We start from the raw sequence: 20,865 nt of genomic DNA on the forward strand, positions 1-20,865 counted from the left end.
CCACCCAGGCGCCCTCAAGGCTTATTTAAATACTACTGGTGAGAAGTATATTTCGGCAACAAGACAGGTTTAACTTGTACCTGCCTATAGGTCTTTAAATATTATTCTTATATCACATTCAGACTAAACATTTTTTAATAAAGAAGAAACGCTTGCTAAATAGCCACAAGAATCATTACTGGTTACTTAGAGCACCATTAGCCAAATCAGTAGCTTTTAAATGCCTGCCTGTAACATAATTAGCTAAGAACGTAAAGACGTGCATTACCAGGCCTCTTTCCAGACCTGGTGTAAGTACCAGTATTTTGAAAATATCTCACGTGTTGCATATGTAAAGTCATGTTTTGGACCAACGCTGCATCCTGACTCAGCTAACAACTCACTAAGTAATATTGACTATTGTAGAATTTATACTGGCAATCTCTCAGAGTCTGGTAACAATCCCAGAATTCTAGGAATGAAAATTAAAAAGAAATCACTACTTTCTTTTTTTTTTTAAGGTTTTATTTTAAAGTAATCTCTATACCCAATGTAGGGCTCAAATTCACAACACCGAGATCAAGAGTCACATGCTCTTCCAATAGGCCAGTCAGGTGCACCGAAATCACTGCTTTCTATAAAGCTAGCTTTTAATTTCAATCCTGTTAAGTGTCACAGTACTTAATTTAAAATAATCTGTATATTTATAAAGTTCTTCTGTGTATTTATAAAGTTCTAGTCCACCTACTTTCAAAAAGATTCTGAAGCTCAATACAATTTTTAAAATTAACATATATAATAAGGCAGATAATTTTTTAAAAAGAGAACTCACATTCAGATTATGATCTTTAAATACCGTGTCCTTTAAAAATAACCAGGACTGGGCACCTGGGTGGCTCAGTCAGTTAAGCGTCTGCCTTCGCCTCAGGTCATGATCTCAGGGTCCTGGGATGGAGCCCCGCATTCAGCCCAGCTTCTCCCTCTCCCTCTACCTGCCTCCCGCTCATGCTCTCTCGCTATCTCTCTCTCTCTCTCTCTCTCTCTCAAATAAATGAATAAAAAAGAAATAACCAGGACTCCTTGGAGAAATGGCTAGTTCTAGGTCTGGGACCAGAAATGTGAAGATAAGTCTCAATTTTTCCCACAGAAAAGAAGGAAGCTATGAAAGATCACAAAGTCTTATCAAAAGGACTCTAGGGCGCCTGGGTGGCTCAGTTGGTTAAGCAACTGCCTTCGGCTCGGGTCATGATCCTGGAGTCCCGGGATCGAGTCCCACGTCAGGCTCCCTGCTCAGCGAGGAGCCTGCTTCTCCCTCTGACCCTCCCCCCTCTCATGTACTCTCTCTAATTCTCGTTCTCTCAAATAAATAAATAAATCTTTAAAAAAAAAAAAAAAAGGACTCTAAAGCCAACTTGAATAGCCAAAAATAGATCAATCTGGGCATCAATAAGAACAGCTAATGATAACTGTAACAAATCAAATAACTTTTTTTTTTTTAAAGATTTTATTTATTTATTTGACAGAGAGAGAGAGAGCGAGAGCAGGAACACAAGCAGGGGGAGTGGGAGAGGGAGAAGCAGGCTTCCTGCCAAGCAGGGAGCCCGATGTGGGACTCGATCCCAGGACCCTGGGATCATCACCTGAGCCAAAGGCAGACGCTTAACAACCGAGCCACCCAGGCGCCCAAATCAAATAACTTTTTATCCACGAGTTGTCAATAATCCGCAACAAAACCAAACCAAAAGAAGCCCTCTCTGGCCACCTTTTAAGGATGCTAGGGTGATTGATTCTTTTGAAGATTAAGTAAAGCACTTATTTCCTATAAGAACTGTACTTTTAGAGTAACAAATACTTGATTAAGAGGAGATTATCTTACGGGCATATTCTAGCCAATAAATGAGGAAAGAATAAGAAATTTAGAATACTACCATTTTGCAACCCCTAAGAAATTAATGGATCTGGGTAATGATCACCAATGACAGTTAATACTGCAAAAAGAAAAAGAAAAAAAAAAACACAAGAAATAGAGTGCCTCCTAACAGAAGAAAAGAAGTATATACAACATCTTTCAAGTATTAACATAAAAATTATCTGATCAAAAATTATCTGATACTAATCTAAACAAGCCTTTGGATATTACCACCACTTTATAGGAAATAGGAAAGAAGAATATATTAAATGACACCACAGAGAAGCAATCAACAAAATTCAGACTTTGGAAAATTCTATAAGACAAACAACCAGATTTCTTCAAAAAGTCAATTGGGAGAAGGCAGAAATTCTGTTTCTGGGTGAGATGCACACTCACAGCATACTAGAACTCTTACCCAGAACTAGAAAAGCCATGTAAATGCACAATACGAAAACATCTATTTGAAGAGGCTAGAAATCTGGAAATGGAAAAAAATGTCAAAGAAGTGATCTGTGACCACTTTGACCCTGGGAACATTTGCCCATTCAAGACAGAGGAAGGAGGCCAAGAATCCAGGCGTTACACTCATGGAAAGCTAATGCTGGAGGGCAGAGAACCCAGCAAAGCCTCCAGGGGAGTCTTAGACCTCAAGAACATGGCCAGTTTTCACCTGAGGATATTTCTCCCAAAAGGGAAAACTACAAAATGTGCTTAAGTAAATGGTGACATAAATTGGCCCACTCCCCTGTACCTTTACTTCCCTCCACACAAAAAAATAAACTGGTTGCCAGAATAACCCATCAGTCCTTATTTATCTAAAATTTAACTAAAATATTTTATATCTACAACGAAAATATTACAAAATAATATTACAATAAAGGTACTTAAAGTAAAATGTAAATATGTTAATTAATCCAAACATATATAGAACACTTGCGCCTTTTTGGTAGGGACAAAAATTTTTTTTTATATTGTAGTTTAAAAATTGCTCATTGTTATTATTACAGTCATACTAATTACAATATAAAAAGGCCAGAGAGGATTTATGGACTTGTTTTCAAATTTATGGCTATCACTAAGATAGTATTTTTGACTGTCTACCTTAACAAAAATGTTTTATACTAAAGGGAAAAAGTTATCCCTTAAAACATAGAGAAAAAGATAGCAAAAGAAAGTCCCATTATCTCTTAGACTGAAAAATGTCTTACGTACAGCCAAACTAAACTTGGAAGACAAATCTCTACTTATATAAAATATCTCATCTTGGTCATGGATTTTAAATTTCATAAAGTCTAAGTCATTTGTACCTTCCAAGAGTTATAAATACAAAAAAGTAAAATGAAATAAGGAACAAGAAAAAGGAAAAATTTCTAAGGATTATTACTATAGGCTTCAGTGGCGAGTTAAGACATTTTAATCTATTCAAATCTATTAAAGGAAAGCCTTGTGAATTTAAAAGTTTTGGCCTATGTCTAGAGTGTTAAAACCCATAAGACTTTTTGTGAGAATTTTACACACATACACACATACAAACACAGACATATTTAGATCCCTTAAGGTTATTATTAAAGCTTCAAAATAGGAGGGCACCTGGGTGGCTAAGTGGGTTAAGCGTCTGCCTTCGGCTCAGTCATGATCCCAGAGTCCTGGGATCGAGCCCAACATCTGGCTCCCTGCTCAGCGGGAAGCCTGCTTCTCCCTCTGCCTGCTGCTCCCCCTGCTTGTGCTCTCTCTCTGTGTCAAATAAAATAAATAAAGTATTTTTTTAAAAAGCTTCAAAATAGGAGAAAGATTCAAAATTGTAAGAATTTTTCTTATGAAAGAATGGGCTTACATAAATATTATTTCAGCAATGATAGCATTAAAAAGAAAAAAGTGACTAGACTTAATGAATGCCTCTCTCCATTTAGGACCTAAATATTTTGAAATTACATGTTTTACTGTAATAAGTAAACCTGACCGAAAAGATGTCTTATCTAAAACCTTATGCAAAATTACAATATGTATTGGGAAGTCAGGATGCCAATGCAAATCCCACAGCATTCCAAATTAACCATTTATAAAACAAACATCTAAAACATGGAAAAAAGTAGAATGGCACTTGTAATGATTTGTACATGAGTTAATTCAGTCTCCAAAAGGCCGGGGTTGGGGGGGGCCACTCAAAAGCAAGAGAGTGAACAATTCTCAGGCTCACACAGAGCTTGGAATAGTTCACAGTCCTACCAGCCAGAGTAGAGAGATCATACAATATAAGGGAACTTGGGCAGAGTTCTCAAAAAAGTCGAATCTTATATGAGGGCTAAAGTAACACCAGAGCAAAAACTATTATGAATTCATCATAAGAAAACATAATAGCAAACCTCAAAATAATCAAAATGATACACAAATAACTAAATGCCAGAACATAGTTGAACACTCTTTAAAGGAATACTATAAAATGCAGCACTCAACATAAAATCCAATGTCTGGAATCCCACAAAAACCACAAGGCATGCAAAGAAGGTAAATATAGACCAAAATCAGGATAAAAGCCAATAAATACAAACAAATCAGGTAATGATAGAGATAACAGAATTAGCAGATAAGGCCCTAAAGTAAATGTTACAAATTTTTTTAGAATTTTCTGAAGGACATAAAGGGAAATATGAAGACAATGAGGAGTGAAATGAAAGATATGAAAACTATGCAGACAGAACTATTGTAGGAAAATACATTTGAAATAAAATGAAATTGAAAAACACACTGAATATGATTAGCTCCCGATTAGACACTGCAGAAAAAAAGATCAAGGAACATGAAGACAGAGCAACAGAAACTACCAAATGAAGCATAGTGGAAAAAAAAAAGATTGGAGGAAAAAAACCAGAGCCTCAGTGGAATACTATCTAGATAACTAACCCACTTAAAATAAGAGTCCCAAAAGGAGAGGAAGGGGAAGAGGGGATGGGAGCATTTGAAGAAATACTGGCCAAATATGTTACAAATTTAATGAATATCATAAACTCACAAACCTAAAATCTCAACAAACACCAAGCAAAAGTAGCATAAGGAAAATCACACCAAAGCACACGATAATCAAATTGCTGAACACCAGTAGTAGAGAAAATTTTAAAAGCAACTAAAGGAAAAAACAAGACATTATGTACAGAGAAACCAAGATTAAGAATGACAATAGTTTTCTCATTGGAAAGCTAGAAGAAAATGGAAGGTAACTTCAAAATGCAAAAAGAAAAACTGTCCATGGAATTCCCCCCTGTGAAAATCTTTAAAAAATGAATGTATAACAACCACATGAAAATATGCTCAATATTATTAGGCATCAAGGAAATGCAATTCAAAACCACAATAAGATATACTTCACACCTTGGCTATAATAAAAAAGATAGTAACAAGTATTGGTGGGAAGGTAGAGAAACTGGAACTCACATACACTGTTGGTGGGAATATAAAATAGCACAGTTGCTTTGAAAAACAGTTATGCAGTTCCTCAAAGAGTTAAACATAAGGTCACCATACAAGGCAGAAGTTTCACTGCTAAGTATACAAGAGATGAAAACCTATGTATACACAAAATTTTGTGTATTCCAAGGCTGGAGCAGAGAAAAGTACAAATAGCCTGGAACATACTGTGGTACAAAAAAGTAGAAAGTACTCAAAATATAGAGAACCTAACAAAAGGAATATGAGTGAACAGGAAGGTTCTCGATGGCCAAATATGGGCAATTTGAACAACAAAATAAGTAATAATAGTAATAGATTATAACCAACAGAATAAACTAGGAATCCAATCCTGGTATAAACAAATTATAATCAAATACATGAAAAATGGGGAGCTCTTCTTTTTTTTTCTTTAAGATTTTATTTATTTAACAGAGAGAGCACAAGCAGGGGGAGCGGCAAAGGGAGAGGGAGAAGCAGACTCCCCGCTTAGCAGGAGAGTGGGGCTCAATCCCAGGACCCGGGATCATGACCTGAGCCGAAGGCAGGTGCCCAACTGACTGAGCCACCCAGACTGGGGAGCTCTTCTTTACAAAAGAATTCAAGCAAACAGAATTTCTATTATTCCTTTTATAAACTGTTCCTACTATAAATGTAAAAGCAACAAAGGAATCTTTAAAATCACCTTTTGATAAACACTACAATAACTATTTCTTTTTTTTTTTTTAAAGATTTTATTTATTTATTTGAGAGAGAGAATGAGAGACAGAGAGCATGAGAGGGAGGAAGGTCAGAGGGAGAAGCAGACTCCCTGCCGAGCAGGGAACCCGATGTGGGACTCGATCCCAGGACTCCGGGATCATGACCTGAGCCGAAGGCAGTCGCTTAACCAACTGAGCCACCCAGGCGCCCCTACAATAACTATTTCAAGCAAGAATCATTAATACATGCCAATACTAGGGGCAAACATATGAGAAAATACTATTTACAGAACTTCAAAGTATCTCCCACAAGATATTTATTCATTGAAATGGGAAATACAGTAACCCTTTCAGGGAAGAAATTTGTCAGACACCTCCTCAGACAATTTATCAAAGTTAACATCACTAGTAATAGGACAAATCAACATCATGTGCTTCCTGATATGATGTACTAAGAAGTACATGTCACTTCTGAACCCCAAAATGCATAACCTGAATTTAATCAAAAGAAAACATTAGACAAACCCATCTCATGCAGTGACAGCAACCAGAAGAGCTATCTCAAGACACAGTAAAGTCTGGAATATCAAAATACAGTTTCTCAAACAAAGGCAATTACAATGGAGCAAAGATAATCTTTTGAAGAAACAGTGCTGGAACAACTGGACATCCACATGCAAAAAACAAAAACAAATCTAGATACGGATCTTACACCCTTCACAAAAATTAACTGAAAATGAATCACAGACCTAAATATAAAACACAAAACTACAAAACTTCTAAAGGATAGAAGAAAACATAGATGACTTTGGGTATGGTGATGATTCAGTTTGCAGATACAACACTAAAGGTATGAGCCATAAATAGAGAAGCTGGACTTCACTGAAATTAAAAACTTTTTTTTTTTAAGATTTTATTCATTTATTTAAGAGAGAGAGGGACAGCAGGGGCAGGAGGGGTAGAAGGAGAGACACAAGCAGACTACCTGCTGAGCGCAGAGCCGGACACAGGGCTAGATCCCAGGACCCCAAGATCATGAACCAAGCCAAAAGCTGATGCATAACCAACTGAGCCACCCATGTGCCCCTAAATTTAAAAACTCTGCTCTGCGAAAGACAATGTCAAGAAAATGAGAAGACAAGCTAGACTGGGAGAAAATATTTGCAAAAGACACATCTGATAAAGAATCGTTATCCAAAATATATGAAGAACTCTTAAAACTCCACAATAAGTAAACAAACAGGGGCACCTGGGTAGCTCAGTCGGTTACGCATCTGCCTTCAGCTCAGTTCATGATCCCAGGGTCCTGGGATTAAGCCCCACGTGGGGCTCCCTGCTCTGCAAGAAGCCTGCTTCTCCCTCTTCCCCCTCTCCTCTTGTTAATCTCTCAAATAAATAAATAAAATCTTAAAAAAAAAAAAACCTGATTTTTAAAAAAAGACCAAAGATTTTAATAAATACCTCAATAAGAAGATATACAGATGGCAAATAAGCATATGAAAGATGCTTCACATTATATGTCATCAGGGAAATGCAAATTAAAATAATAATGGGATACCACTACACACCTATTAGAATGGCCAAAATCCAGAACACTGACAACACCAAATGCTGGTGAGGATGTGGAGCAACGGAAACTCTCATTGACTGCTGGTGAAAATGTAAAATGATTCAACCACTTCAGAAGTTTCTTATAAAACTAAACATACTCTTACCATATAATTCAGCAACTGTGCTCCTTGGTATTTATCCAAAGGAGCTGAAAATTTATGTCCGCACAAAAACCTGCACATGGATATTTATAGCAGTTTTATTCATAACTGCCAAAACTTGGAAGCAATCAAAATATCCTTCAGTTGGTGAATAGATAAACTACAGCATATCCAGAAATGGAATATTATTCAGCACTAAAAAGAATAAGCTATTTAACCATGAAAAAACATGGGGAAACTTTAATGCATATTACTAAGTGAAAGAAGCCAATCTGAAAAGACTACATACTATAAGATTCCAACTATATGACATTCTAGAAAAGGCAAAATTATGGAGATAATGAGAAGATTAATGGTTGGGGGAGGGTAGGTGAATAGGCAAAGCACAGAGCATTTTTACGGCAGTGTGAAATTACTCTGTATCATACTATAATGGTAGATACATGTCAATATGCATTTGTCTAAACCCATGGAAGGTACAATGCCAAGATTGTACTCTACGGACTTTGGCTGATAATGATGTGTCAATGCAGGTTCAGTTGTAACAAATGTAACACTCTGGTGGGAAAATGTTGACAATAGGGAAAGGCTGGGCATGTGTGAGGGCAGGGGATACATAAGAAATCTCTCTGGGGGGGATGGGGTATTAAGGAGGCTGATGGGCATTAAGGAGGGCACATGAAGTGATGAGCACTGGGTGTTACATGCAACTGATGAATTACTGAACACTACATCTTGAAATTAATGATGTACTATATGTTGGCTAACTGAATTTAAATTACAAAAAAGAAATTTAAAAAAAATCTCTGCCTTCCCCTTATTTCTGCTGTGAACCTAAAACTGTTCTTTTAAAAAAAGGTAGTTTCTGGGGCACCTGGATGGCTCAGTCAGTTAAGCATCTGACTCCTGATTTCCGTTTAGGTCATGATCTCAGGGTCCTGGGATCAAGTCCCAAGATGGACTCCATGCTCAAGAGGAAGTTTGCTTGGATTCTCTCTCTCCCTCTGCCCCCACTCATTCGCTTGCACTCTCTCTCTCCCTCTCTCTCTAAAATAAATAAATCTTTAAAAAAATTTTAAAAAGGAAGTTTCTCCCCAAAGCCTCCAAGCCTCACAACCACAATACTACACTGACCCAAGAGGAGCTAATTTATAAAGGGTCACTGAGGTTAAAAAAAAAAAAAAAAAAAAAAAAGTAGGGTGCCTTGGTGGCTCAGTCAATTAAGTGGCTGCCTTCAGCTCAGGTCATGATCTCAGGGTCCTGGGATCAAGCCCCACATCGGGTTCTCTGCTCAGTCAATGGTGAGTCTGCTTCTCCCTCTCCCTCTGTGATCTCTCTAGCTTTCTCTCTCTCAAATAAATAAATAAAATCTTAAAAAAAAAAAAGGCAAAACAAATCTAGAAACGAAATCTTCATATTCTTGGGTTTGGTATTGTTTCGACTTCATTAAAAGCAGTCATTAAAACATGCGTCCTTATCATTAAGCCTACACACTACATCGAGGGGGAAAAAACTACCCCATTCATAAATAATTCCTGAGTGCCTAACAAATTCCTAAAAATTCTAAGTGTTCTGAGAACCTGGGGGCACCTGGGTTAAGCATCTGACTCTTGATTTTGGCTCAGGTCATGATCTCAAGGTCCTGGAATCGAGCCCCATGTTGGGTTCTCACTCAGCAGAGTTGGCTTGAGGATTCTCCCCCTCTGCCCCTCTTCCCGCTGGCTTCTCTCTCAAATAAATAAATAAATCTTAAAAAAAAAATTCTAAGTGCTAGAAATATAACAATAAACAAGAACAATACAATCCTTGCCTTCAAGAAATTTAAATTCTAATTGGAGGGGGTGGGGGGTGTTAAAGAGCTAATTAAATTAGATAATGCATATAAAGCACTCAAAATAGTAACTGTCATATATAAGTGTTTGATAAGTATCAGCTATTATTAGCCATAAACATTACTTTTAAGTCTTTAAGTAATCAGCCTCATATATGTTAAAAAGAAAATCTTATTTGTCCAGTTCTCCAAAAATCATGACATTCTTTAGATGGTTTCTGTACCAAATGTCCTTATTTTGATCAGGAGGCCATCTTTTAAAGAACCACCCCGTACCCAAACTATCTCTTGTAGACCTATCCAGAGGTAGATATGTCCAGTCAGACTTCTTTACACAATAATGTGAATCACTGAGAGGTAGCAAGAGATAAGAAACGCTCAGTTCATATGGCTGAGCTCCATAAGGATGCATCTCTATCAGCATTACCCCAGTTCCTGTCCTTCCCGAGGTCTGCTGTTCAGGTTGTCCTTCAATTCTATCCTTCCAATAACTCTCTTTTTTCTGTTTAAAACAGCCAGAACTTGTGGATCTTACAAAGAACCCTAAAGAACCCTATCTGATACAGTTAGGTAATGTAAGATCACCCTACAAAAAGGAGTGTTCACAAACACAACTGCCAAAAATCAAACTGAACATTATTAAAACGAGAAAATTTTACTATTTGTAAAGTATACCTCAATAAAATGGGGGGGGGAGGATAATGGGATGGGTATTTAATTTAAAAGCAGAGGGCACCTGGGTGGCCCAGTTGGTTAAGCGACTGCCTTGGGCTCAGGTCATGATCCTGGAGTCCCAGGACCAGTCCACATCGGGCTCACTGCTCAGTGGGGAGTCTCCTTCTCCCTTTGACCCTCCTCCCTCCTGTGCTCTCTCTCTCTCATTCTCTCTCTCCAATAAATAAATGAAACCTTTAAAAAAAATAAAAATAAAAAAATAAAGCATAAATAGCACATTTTTACTGGATAATATATTTTCTGGTTGTTTTCATATACACTGATTATACTATGTTCTATGGCCAAAATGTTCATATAAGAAACACTTCTTAAGTTGTCTCAGTTTAAAGTAGTCCCATTTAAAGTCAGCTGCACTGACTACAGTGATTTTAAAATAAGAGATGTTAATATCCAAAAACTGTCTTACTAGTGAAATAAAGCTCACAACATAATGATCATATCTTGCTTACAATTTTATTGACAACACCCTACAGTACTTTACTTAATTATTTGTTTTGCTTACATTTCCACTCTCTATTTAGTCTTACTTTGCAAGCAGCCTATATCACAGCAGGAAACCCCTTCAAAATGCAAACCTCTCCAGCTCCAGGAAAGACTGAAATTAGGACAGCCACACTTGCTCACGTTTTACATCACAAGAATTTAAGAACTGCCATACTTGGCCATCCCATGCCTCATTCACTACAAAATCTCTAGGACAGGGACTCCAAGGAACACATGAAAAAACATAGTTATCCTACTTGCCACCAATCGAAAAGCACATGCCAAAATATATCCATTCGCCTTAATAAATCCATATTGGATCTCTTACCATTAGTACACCGTAATCACTTTTGAAACATTTTATATTTTAAGGTTAGTAAAAGGTATTAAAATAGAAGGACAAATAATGAAAAAAGTAGACTAAACATCTAAACTGCACATGTGTGGGTTATATAACAAGCTCTACATGTATTTCCCACTACTGCCTTATTTGCAAATAAAGGATTCATTTCAATTTTAAACATTACAAAACTCAAAGTTTTGCTCTGGTACCTTTCAGATTTAGCCACTTGATAACAGATACCCTTTTATCTAGCAACTTCCAGTATTAAACTCAAAATTGTTACTTTCTTCTCCAGTAAAACTTAAGCCATCTGACCCCTGATCTCCCAAGAATCTAATCAACTTTATACTGGGGCTTTTAGAACTAATTCCCAAAGTATCCTATTATAGCCAGCATAGGTAGGCACCCTACATAGCCAGCGAGCATATAAATCAAATTTAAACCACTTCAATTCCACTTAAATTCAATACTGAGTGTCTCCCAATAGTATCTCAAGCAAACAGAGCTGATCTGGTTCAACTTAATGTTTCCATTCTCATTGCTTCTTTCTCTAGTTTAGCAAAACAACAGAAGTAATTCAAGTTTCAACACAGTATCCATGTAGAAGACCAAAAATAAAATACATCCAAATGAAAACCTTGTTTTGCAACATTAATATTCCAGCTTCCCAGCTTCTCTTCTTCAATTTAAGTTTTAATTACCACATGAGTTCCCTTTCCTACAACAAGACCCAAAATATTTACAAGAGGAAAAAGAGAAAAGCCCAACGTTCACCTACCCAACATTTGGCAATCCAACAATACCAATTTTCAAGGAGGTTCCAAATCTTCCAATGATTGGGGGTGGTTTAATTCCATCACCTCCCTTTTTGGGGGGCATCTGAAATGTCAAAACAAACATACATATAAACAAAATTTTTTTATACTCCCCATTAACCAAAAGCACATTTCATCACACAAAATACACTACTGGGTAACAAATTAAGAATAAAACATACTGTATATACCAATCCAAAACCAACACGGAGCTAAATCCACTTTTTCAACAAAAATGTAAAAAGTTCTAGAAGTAGATCTGATTCTGATAGCTGTCAAGGCAGTCACTCCTAAGAAGTCCTGGAAAGATTAATCTAAAAATATGTGGCACCATAAATCAAAAATAAACTTAAACAAAAATAAACTTAAAATTTAGCTGCCAATCTTCCATCCATACTGTTCACAAAACACTTTCTTTCTTAATCTGATACATGGTTACGAGAATGAAAGCATTCAGAAGCAGGAGCACAGATAAGACAGTCAAAGAGAATCCATTCTAGTACTACCAGCAACCAACTCACCTCCCCCCAAACCATTCCTCTTACCTGGAACCTTCCCATTTTCCCCACAAGCACCATTTTCACACGGATGAACACACACACCAGTATCAGGGTCTTTCCGACCAAGTCTCCTCCACCTTTGGCACCGTAAGTACGACTCCACGGTCCAGAATCTACCTCCAGTTCCTTCTAGTTGTAAATGAATCCACTAACTCTTTTTATTTACAAATTGAAACTTTCCAGGTCCCTGCTTATCTGGCTCCAAGTTCCTCCTTGCAGAATCAATACCACTTTACTACTGCAAGCTGAACTCACGAGGGCTGCTAACCTGATATAAGCTGGGAACTAAAACTGTCCCTGTCTTCTGGCGCCTGCTGAGCCTCCAGCGGCCACGCTGAGGCCCTGCTCATGAAGTGATAGTCCAGCGTCTTGATCCCTGACCCCTAGGACCAGGGATCTCCCTTCTCGGGGTCTTAACTCACACCTGTTCCCAGCCAAAGCCCAGGCCGCCGAAGCACAAGCCGAGCCTCTCCTGTCCCCTGGCCTCCTACCGTGGGGCGGCCGGCAGCCCTGCCAAAGCGGGCCTCCACCCAACATCTCACTCGGTGGATTGGGCCACTGGTCGTCCCGGCCTCTGCAGAAGGCTTCCCCCAGAGCGTGCCGGGGTGAGGCGTGGGCCGCTCTCAGAACGCGCGGCCTAGTCCAAGAGCGCCTCATTCATCCACACACCCCTCGCCGCCCCCTGCCCTCGCCCATCCCGGCCACCCGGCCTTGGCCTCACACCCGCCTCAGGGCCACCGGCTGGGGCGCCGAAGACTAGGCGGGGAGCGCGCCCGCGGGCTCCCGGAGGGACTCACCGTGCTCGGGGAGGGCGATGACACGGGGTCCCAGCGGCAGCGGGAGACAGATCCTGCCGGCAACGGGAGGCGGGGAGGAAGGAGGAGAAAGCACAGGCCCGGCCCCTCCGCCGAGCAGCACGCACGACGGCGGCGGCGGTGGTGGTGGCGGCGGCGGAACGGGCGGGCCGGGCGCCGGGCGGCACCTGCGCGCAGACCGCGCGCCCCGCCCCGCCCCTCGCTCCCGCCCGCCCCGTCCATTGGTCCGACCAGCCAGGAGGCGGGAGCAGGGTGGGAGGAGTCACGCGGCGCCGGGGCGGGCGGGAGGGGGTGCCTGAGCCAGAGCCAGTCTGACTGCCTCCTCAACTTACACACACACGTACCCCCCCTCCCCCACGCTAGCACCGGGAGCTCCCGTCTTCCGCCCTCTCCGCACGTGGAGCGTCTCCGCTTCCCTCCTGGAGCGCGCCCCGCGTTGCCGCACGCGCTCTCTCGTTGGCCTGCAGCCCCACAGATCACCCGCGGGATCTCGAAGCACCCTCGGCCTAACACCCCCCGCACCCTCCCCCCCCCCGCCCCGGAGACGGATCTCCTGAGGTCTGGCGAACAGCCACGCCAATCCTGCGGACCTCCTGGCTGCAAACCGGGCCCTCGGGGACAACGGCCCCAGCCCGCCGTCCTTTCCCTGTAACTTTCTTCAGCCAATCCAAAAGCTGTTAAATAAACTTTCTTAAAGGAAAAAAAGGCGGGGCGGGGAGGGGGAGCGGCAAGGGAAGCTTATGATCTAAGGATTCCTTCATCACTTTGTGGTTCAGGGGTTTTACCGGCACTGGATCCCATAACACGTTTAATAGAGCCAGCTTCCCCGCTTTTCCTCTGGATGGTTATGAGCAAGGGCCTTTGGAATTTGGGAAACAGGTTCCCATCTGGATTCCACTCTTGTGATCCTGGATAAAGTACCTCTCTGGGCTTCAATTTCCTTTTAGATAGAAGTGAGACTATTGAGATCCATGTGTAAAGCTTGCAGCAACAGTACCTGGCACAACAGGAAAGGTTCATAAATAGTAATAAAGGGTAGTGTTAATATTAAAAGATTTCATCCCATCCCGCCCACACCTACCTGTACCATGAGCTCCATCTATAAAAGGAATTCTTTCCATAAACTTTCAAGCATGTGTTGCAAGAATGTAATACTTTCCCAAAAATTGTGACCCTAGATGCTTCTTTCAAGAAGTCTAGTTCATGGGGCACCTGGCTGGCTCAGTTGGTAGAGCATGTGACTCTTGATCTCGGGGTTGTGAGTTGGATTCCCATATTGGGTGTAGAGATTACTAAAAAATAAATAAAACAAAGAGGCTAGTTCATAATAAAGAAAAAATATGAATTGGTTGCTATCCCCATTTTATAGATGAGGGAACAAAATCTATAAAGGGAAAGGTAATGTGATTTGGATATGTCACACAACTAGTAAATGGCAGAAACCAGATTTCAGACCCCAATCTAACTGAAAAATCCGTTCCCTTTCAGTAAAATTTTTTCTAATAACTCCTTATAAGCAACAACTGAGCCATTATTTATAATAAAATTACATTAAGGTTTATCTTAGCCCTATGAGAATGACCTACTGAGGCAGGTTAAAAAGCTTTTTCTGTAAATTTGGAATTCTCAAAGGCACAGTCAACTTGATTTTATTTGTTTAATATCATTCATCAACATGCACTATTTATATTCTTTCAATCTAACTCCCCTGTTACCAGAACAATGCACTCTTATAAAAGAGTCATCTGGGTACACTCTAGCTATGAAACAGAAGTAAGCTAACTAGGCCATATTTTGTACCCACCATCAATATAAACTTATGACTAGTCCTGACAGAGTAATTCCTAAATCGTTTACTGCTGTTTTAGTAGTGAGGTTCTATAGTTGCTTTTCACACTGCTGCTTGTGGAAACAGAGAGGAACCATTACTTAGAAAGCTGAAGAATCCCAGAGAGCCTACTTTGCCCAGCAACCAGCCACTCCAATACTAATTGAAAATGTTCCCCAGTCGTAGAGTAGTAGAATCATCTTCAACTTATCACTGTCTTTTGGCCAAATATAGCTACTTCTTCAATCTCAATATCGCTCAGATCTACCCATTCCCTTCAATTCACACTATCAAGTCCTTGAGTCAATTACCTGTTTCTCTATTTGCAGTTACAGCTTTCTTACTTGCACTTTTGACCACCTTTAAAGTGCCTTGACAAAACAGGTCACACAGATCTCAGTGAGCTAGGCAGAGTTTCAGGAGAGGCCAATTGCTACTGCTAAGTTACCTGATAACAGAACTACATTTCCAACTCACAGTCACATAGTCACAAAAAGGGAATCTGATTGGCCCAGTTTAGGTAAAGTTCTAACAAGGGCCCCATCAGCCTTAGCCAAGTAGGTAGAGGTTATAGAGTAGAAACATCCCTATGAGTGACCTTTACTACTAAAGCAGGCAGTTCCCAAAGATCCAGCAGGATATCTACTATTCTATATGATCAATGAAGACTCAGTGAGACAAACAGGATAATAACTTTACAGGGGAAGGGAACCACTTGCAAAAAAAAAAAAGTACCCTGGGGGATGGGAGAATTAGGGAGGTTTTGGTCAAAGAGTACAAACTTGCAGTTAAAAGATAAGTTCTGGGATCTAATGCACAACCTTGTGATTATAGTTAACACTACCGTTTTATATACTTGAAAGTTACTAAAAGACTACGTCTTAAATGTTCTCCTCACAAAAAAGAAACAATTGTGTGAGGTGTTAGCTAGCAATAGGGGTAATCATATTACAATGTATTTGTGTATCAAATCAACACTTTGTACACCTTAAACTTAGTTATATGTCAATTATATCTCCACGTTTTAAAGTACTCTGTATAGTTACAAAATAGCATTTTCTGTTACCTGTACCACATTTTTTCTCTCTACATTAAGCTATCATATATCCAGCATCCAGAAAACAGTCCCCATATATTTAGAATATCCTTTTCTTCACTTTTTGTTGTTATTCATATGAAATTATTTTCTTGAGGACCACTCCATGCCACTGCTCTAGGCTCTGAAACAGTAAAGAACAAAATAAATATGGTCTTTACCCTCAAGGAGCTTCTTAGTTTAGACAAGCAAGCAATTACACAAATAACTATATAAGAACATGGTAAAAATCTATAGAATGCCTAAGTACTTTGATTACAATTTGAAGATTTGAAATAAGCCACTTTCATTTTCACTTACTTTCTGGACTTCTGATATTATATACCAAGCAGTGCTTAATCATCCCCTTTCCCTGTTCCATTAAGAGCAATACACAGACACTGTGAGGCATCAGCAAACAAACAGATTTTCAATTTTCAGTCTTCCACTTAACAGAGCATGATTTTGAATTTTTGAAACTATACCATAAGTTACCTGTGAACAAAACCCATATTTAAACCACTGTCCTCTATTACGGAATTGTCATAGTATTTAAAAGAAAGCTAACTGATTGGGGTACTGATTCAGGGGCAGGGAATCCTTATACCGTAAAGTAGAAAGAATTAGATATTGAGGAATAGTGATCATGCCTAACACAATACTCACAATAGATTCACAAGTAGGTTCTATGAAGGACATTCTAAATCAATATGCTATTATCAGTATATAAAATCCTACAACCAAGGCTGCCCTTCTTTCTGAGATGATTCTTACAATAATTGTTTTTAAAGATCTTATTTATTCATTTGAGATAGAGAGCACACACGAGTTGGGGGGAGGGGGAGAGGAAGAGGGAGAAGCAGACTCCCTGACATGGGGCTCGATCCCAGGACCCTAGGATCAGGACCCAAGCCAAAGGCAGACACTTAGCCAACTGAGCCACCCAGGTGCCCCTCTAAGATGATTCTTAGAGAGGAGCCATGACTGATGTTACTTTGGTGGTGCCTACCCGTCCCACAGCCCCCTCATTCTAAGAAAAATCCATTCTCCTCCCCCTAACAGAGGGATAGGCCTAAGTCTTCCCATATATAGCACATGAACCCTCTGGCTACAGCCAACTGGACTAGGGTTTGGTGAAAACCTGACCCAAGCTGGGCAATCAAGATTCTCTTTCTCTTGAGAAGTTGGGACTTAGAACATAGCAATAAATACTATTGACTGCTTGGAGAACACAGAATCAGGGCTATGTCAGACACTTTCTTGACAGGTACAGATAAAACTCCTCAAAAGAAAGAAAGAAAAAGAAAACAGGGCAGGCAGGAAAAGGGATAATGGGTAATCAACCATGTAGTCCTCTAATCACAAATTCCAACTTTCTAGTTCCAGTCTAGTCCTCCTAAAGCCCCTATATTTCTAGGACTCTATGAGATAACCCTTTGTTTCACCAAGAACTTTGGTTTTCTGTTCAAACTGATTTGCAATGGGTTTCGATTTCTTACAGCCAAATAATGGTTGCAGTAGCCAAAGCGAAGAACTTATACTGTCCTGAAAACTATTAATGTCTATTAGGGGCACAGTGATCCAATGTTCCTCTTGCCTATAGTTTTAAATTATAAGGCATTGTTTCCTGGAGTGTGTTCTGTAGAACAATGATCCTCCAAGCTGCTCTATGGAACAAGGGATTTAGGATCAGGTAAGTTTAGAAAAGTGCTGCATCCCACATCCCCCTTCAGGAGATGGATAATATACATTAGTATATTTAAGGTTCTGAGAAGTTCTGTGTAAAGAGACCTATTAAATCTCCTTAACCCAGCATTATCAAATGTGTACATACTTTTCCATATAGTACACATTAAAATCTCTTGGAACATGTGCTCTGTAAAGAAGAGCAACCCTTTGAAAGTTGCTATTATACTGATTTAGGAGAAGTACTTTTTGCTGCAGTTGAAGTAGCAAATCTGTTGAAGAGCATTCTCTTCCCTTGCTTTTCTAGCTAGTAAATGATAAAGATGACTATTTAATGAGGGAAAAAAGTGAGCACCAACGCTAAGAAAAGCATTGCTCCCACCAGATGTCTCACTATCAAGTTGAAACTTAGAATTAGAATTAAAAGTCTTGGGGCACCTGGGTGGCTCAGATGGTTAAGCGTCTGCCTTCGGCTCAGGTCATGATCCCGGGGTCCTGGGATCGAGCCCCGCAGCTTTGGGCTCCCTGTTCGGCAGGGAGTCTGCTTCTCCCGCTCCCTCTCCCTCTGCTGTTCTCCTTGCTTGTACTCTCTCTCTCTCTGTCAAATAAATAAATAAAATCTAAAAAAAAAAAAAAGAAGAAGAATTAAGAGTCTTGTGCTTCATTTTACTCTGAATGAGAATACAGGTGGGGTAAAAGATCCCCAAAGAGGGAGATGAAATTTGGAGGCTTTCTTGAGTGACTCTGGAAAATTATTGAGGAATCTTCCTCTAGAAACTATCTTTGGGATATCCTGATGGTCTATTGGAGAACCTCTGATTGGGATAGCCACTTTTTTTATTTTACTCTGTGCCTTTATATAAATTAACAGAACTAAAAAGCCTGCTTAACGCTTTGGTTTCCTGGCGAACTGAAGCAATAAATAATAGCTCAGGTTGTTGCTCCTTTAATGTAGAGCTGTATTAGAATGACCTAAGTATCAAGCGAAGAAGCACTACTCACAATCATCTTCAAGATCAAATGATTTTTACTGCTTCTGTTTATATATAATATAGGGGCTTTTTAGGTTGAGAAAATGAAATGGTTATTAAACCACTATTGTGCGCCAGATACTGCGTGAGCCACTTTACATTTGGGACCTATTTTACTAACTCTGTAAGTAGGTCTCTTTTACAGCCAAGAACATCAAGTCCATAAAAGGTTATTTTACTATAGTCTCATTGTTAGTAACTATTAGGCTATATAAAACCAATTCCAACTGACTCCAGAGTTCTTGTACTTTCTATTTGTTTTTTTTAAAGATTTTATTCATTTATTTTGACAGAGAAAGAGACAGCGAGAGAGGGAACACGAGCAGGGGGAACGGGAGAGGGAGAAGCAGGCTTCCCGCTGAGCAGGGAGCCGGATGCGGGGCTCGATCCCAGGACCCTGGGATCATGACCTGAGCCGAAGGCAGACGCTTAACAACTGAGCCACGCAGGCGCCCCGTTCCAGCACATTTTGCGAGTACTCAACACCAGTATCGATGGGCGGCGGAAAATAGCCTTTGCCATCACCGCAATTAAGGGTGTGGGGCGAAGATATGCTCATGTGGTGTGGAGGAAAGCAGACATGGATCTCACCAAAAGGGCCGGAGAGCTCACTGAGGATGAGGTGGAACGTGTGATCACCATTATGCAGAATCCTCGCCAGTGTAAGATCCCAGACTGGTTTTTGAACAGACAAAAGGACGTGAAGGATGGAAAGTGCAGCCAGGTCCTGGCCAATGGTCTGGACAACAAACTTCCTGAAGACGTGGAGAGACTGAAGAAGATTACGGCCCACAGAGGGCTGCGCCACTTCTGGGGACTTCGTGTCCGATGCCCCCACACCAAGACCACAGGGCGCCGTGGCCGCACCGTGGGTGTGCCCAAGATGAAATAAATCTGTAGGCCTTGTCTGTTAATAAAATAGTTTATACACCTAAAAAAAGAAAGAGAGAAAGAAACGTGGGTATATGTGTGTGTGTTGGAGAACATATTCAATATAACAAGCAGCTTTGGTATTCAAGGACAAACGAGAGCCTGGAAACATTAAGGCTTCAGTATTCATGACATGACCAGGATTATCTAAATTGAAGCAATGATTAAGATGTTTTGCCAGGGAACAGTTTATTCAGGGAATCCTGGATGCATTGCTCTGAAATCACTGTGAACTATTAAATGATGCATATAAGTAGGAAGATGAGGCCCCAGAACTGTGTTTCTTCTAATTTCTTCCGTCTTTTAACCTCAGTTCTCATTACAGCTTGAAGAAAAGCATTTTCTAATGATGCTTATAAAGTAAACAAAGGACACTGCCTGACAGACTACCACGATGACTATTGTAAAACAAATGAACTTAGCTGTCTATCAAATTGGTGATTGACCCACACAAAAGAACTATTTTTAAGTTTTTTTTAGAACACAAGACTTTGACTAAATCTATTCCTAGGAATATGAATCCTAAGGACAAAAAGAAAGGCAAATTATAAATTTCATTTAATAGCCTAAGGATTAGTAAAAAAAAAAAATTGGTTTCATTTTTGAAACTCTTTCATGGATATTATAGAGCAGATAATTATGTTAATGTGTTAGGATCCAAAACTTTACATGTAAGAGATGAAACATAGAAAAACAAAAAAGTAGAAGTCCTATAATTTTTTATTTCCTGAAAGAGCCTAGAAGCAATGACAAACCCAGTAGCAATGAACAGGCCTAACACCCAGATTATATCATATTTAGGTTAGCTGATCCCAGGTCTGAAACAGAAAATGTATAAAATGAACCTGCGGTGTCTTCTACTTGAAAGCAGGGAAGTTGGGGCGCCTGGGTGGCTCAGTTGTTAGGCATCTGCCTTCGGCTCAGGTCATGATCCCAGGGTCCTGGGATCGAGTCCCACATCGGGCTCCCTGCTCAGCAGGAAGCCTGC

General features: G+C 39.9%; 2 protein-coding genes across 2 annotated transcripts in view; one reads left to right on the forward strand and one right to left on the reverse strand.

Moving 5' to 3' along the window:
• OLA1 (Obg like ATPase 1) overlaps nt 1-13,486 on the reverse strand; it is a 187,771-nt gene extending 174,285 nt beyond the window's left edge. The window contains exons 1-2 of the mRNA XM_045868595.3: nt 13,310-13,486; nt 11,916-12,016 (exon numbers count right to left, since the gene is read on the reverse strand). Coding sequence (XP_045724551.1) covers nt 11,916-12,016 — 101 coding nt within the window. The 5' untranslated portion in view covers nt 13,310-13,486. The remainder of the gene's footprint in view (nt 1-11,915; nt 12,017-13,309) is intronic.
• Nucleotides 13,327-19,887, forward strand: LOC123838383 (small ribosomal subunit protein uS13-like). The gene is made up of 2 exons (XM_045867392.3): nt 13,327-13,579; nt 19,397-19,887. Exons 1-2 carry the CDS (start codon nt 13,327-13,329, stop codon nt 19,837-19,839), a joined length of 696 nt encoding a protein of 231 aa, XP_045723348.2. The 3' UTR covers nt 19,840-19,887.
• The last annotated feature ends 978 nt before the right edge of the window (nt 19,888-20,865 follow it).

This window comes from Mirounga angustirostris, unplaced genomic scaffold (assembly GCF_029215605.1).
Source record: "Mirounga angustirostris isolate CCGP_5_RB_7025 unplaced genomic scaffold, mMirAng1.0.hap1 SCAF_3, whole genome shotgun sequence".
NCBI classification, from domain to species: Eukaryota; Metazoa; Chordata; class Mammalia; order Carnivora; family Phocidae; genus Mirounga; species Mirounga angustirostris.

Excerpts from the sequence above, each read along its gene's own strand:
- LOC123838383 (XM_045867392.3), top strand. The coding sequence starts at position 13,327 with ATGACACGGGGTCCCAGCGGCAGCGGGAGACAGATCCTGCCGGCAACG. Across the intron at positions 13,580-19,396 it reads AGCCAGGAGGCGGGAGCAGG|GCGCCCCGTTCCAGCACATT; the intron begins GTGGGAGGAGTC and ends TGAGCCACGCAG.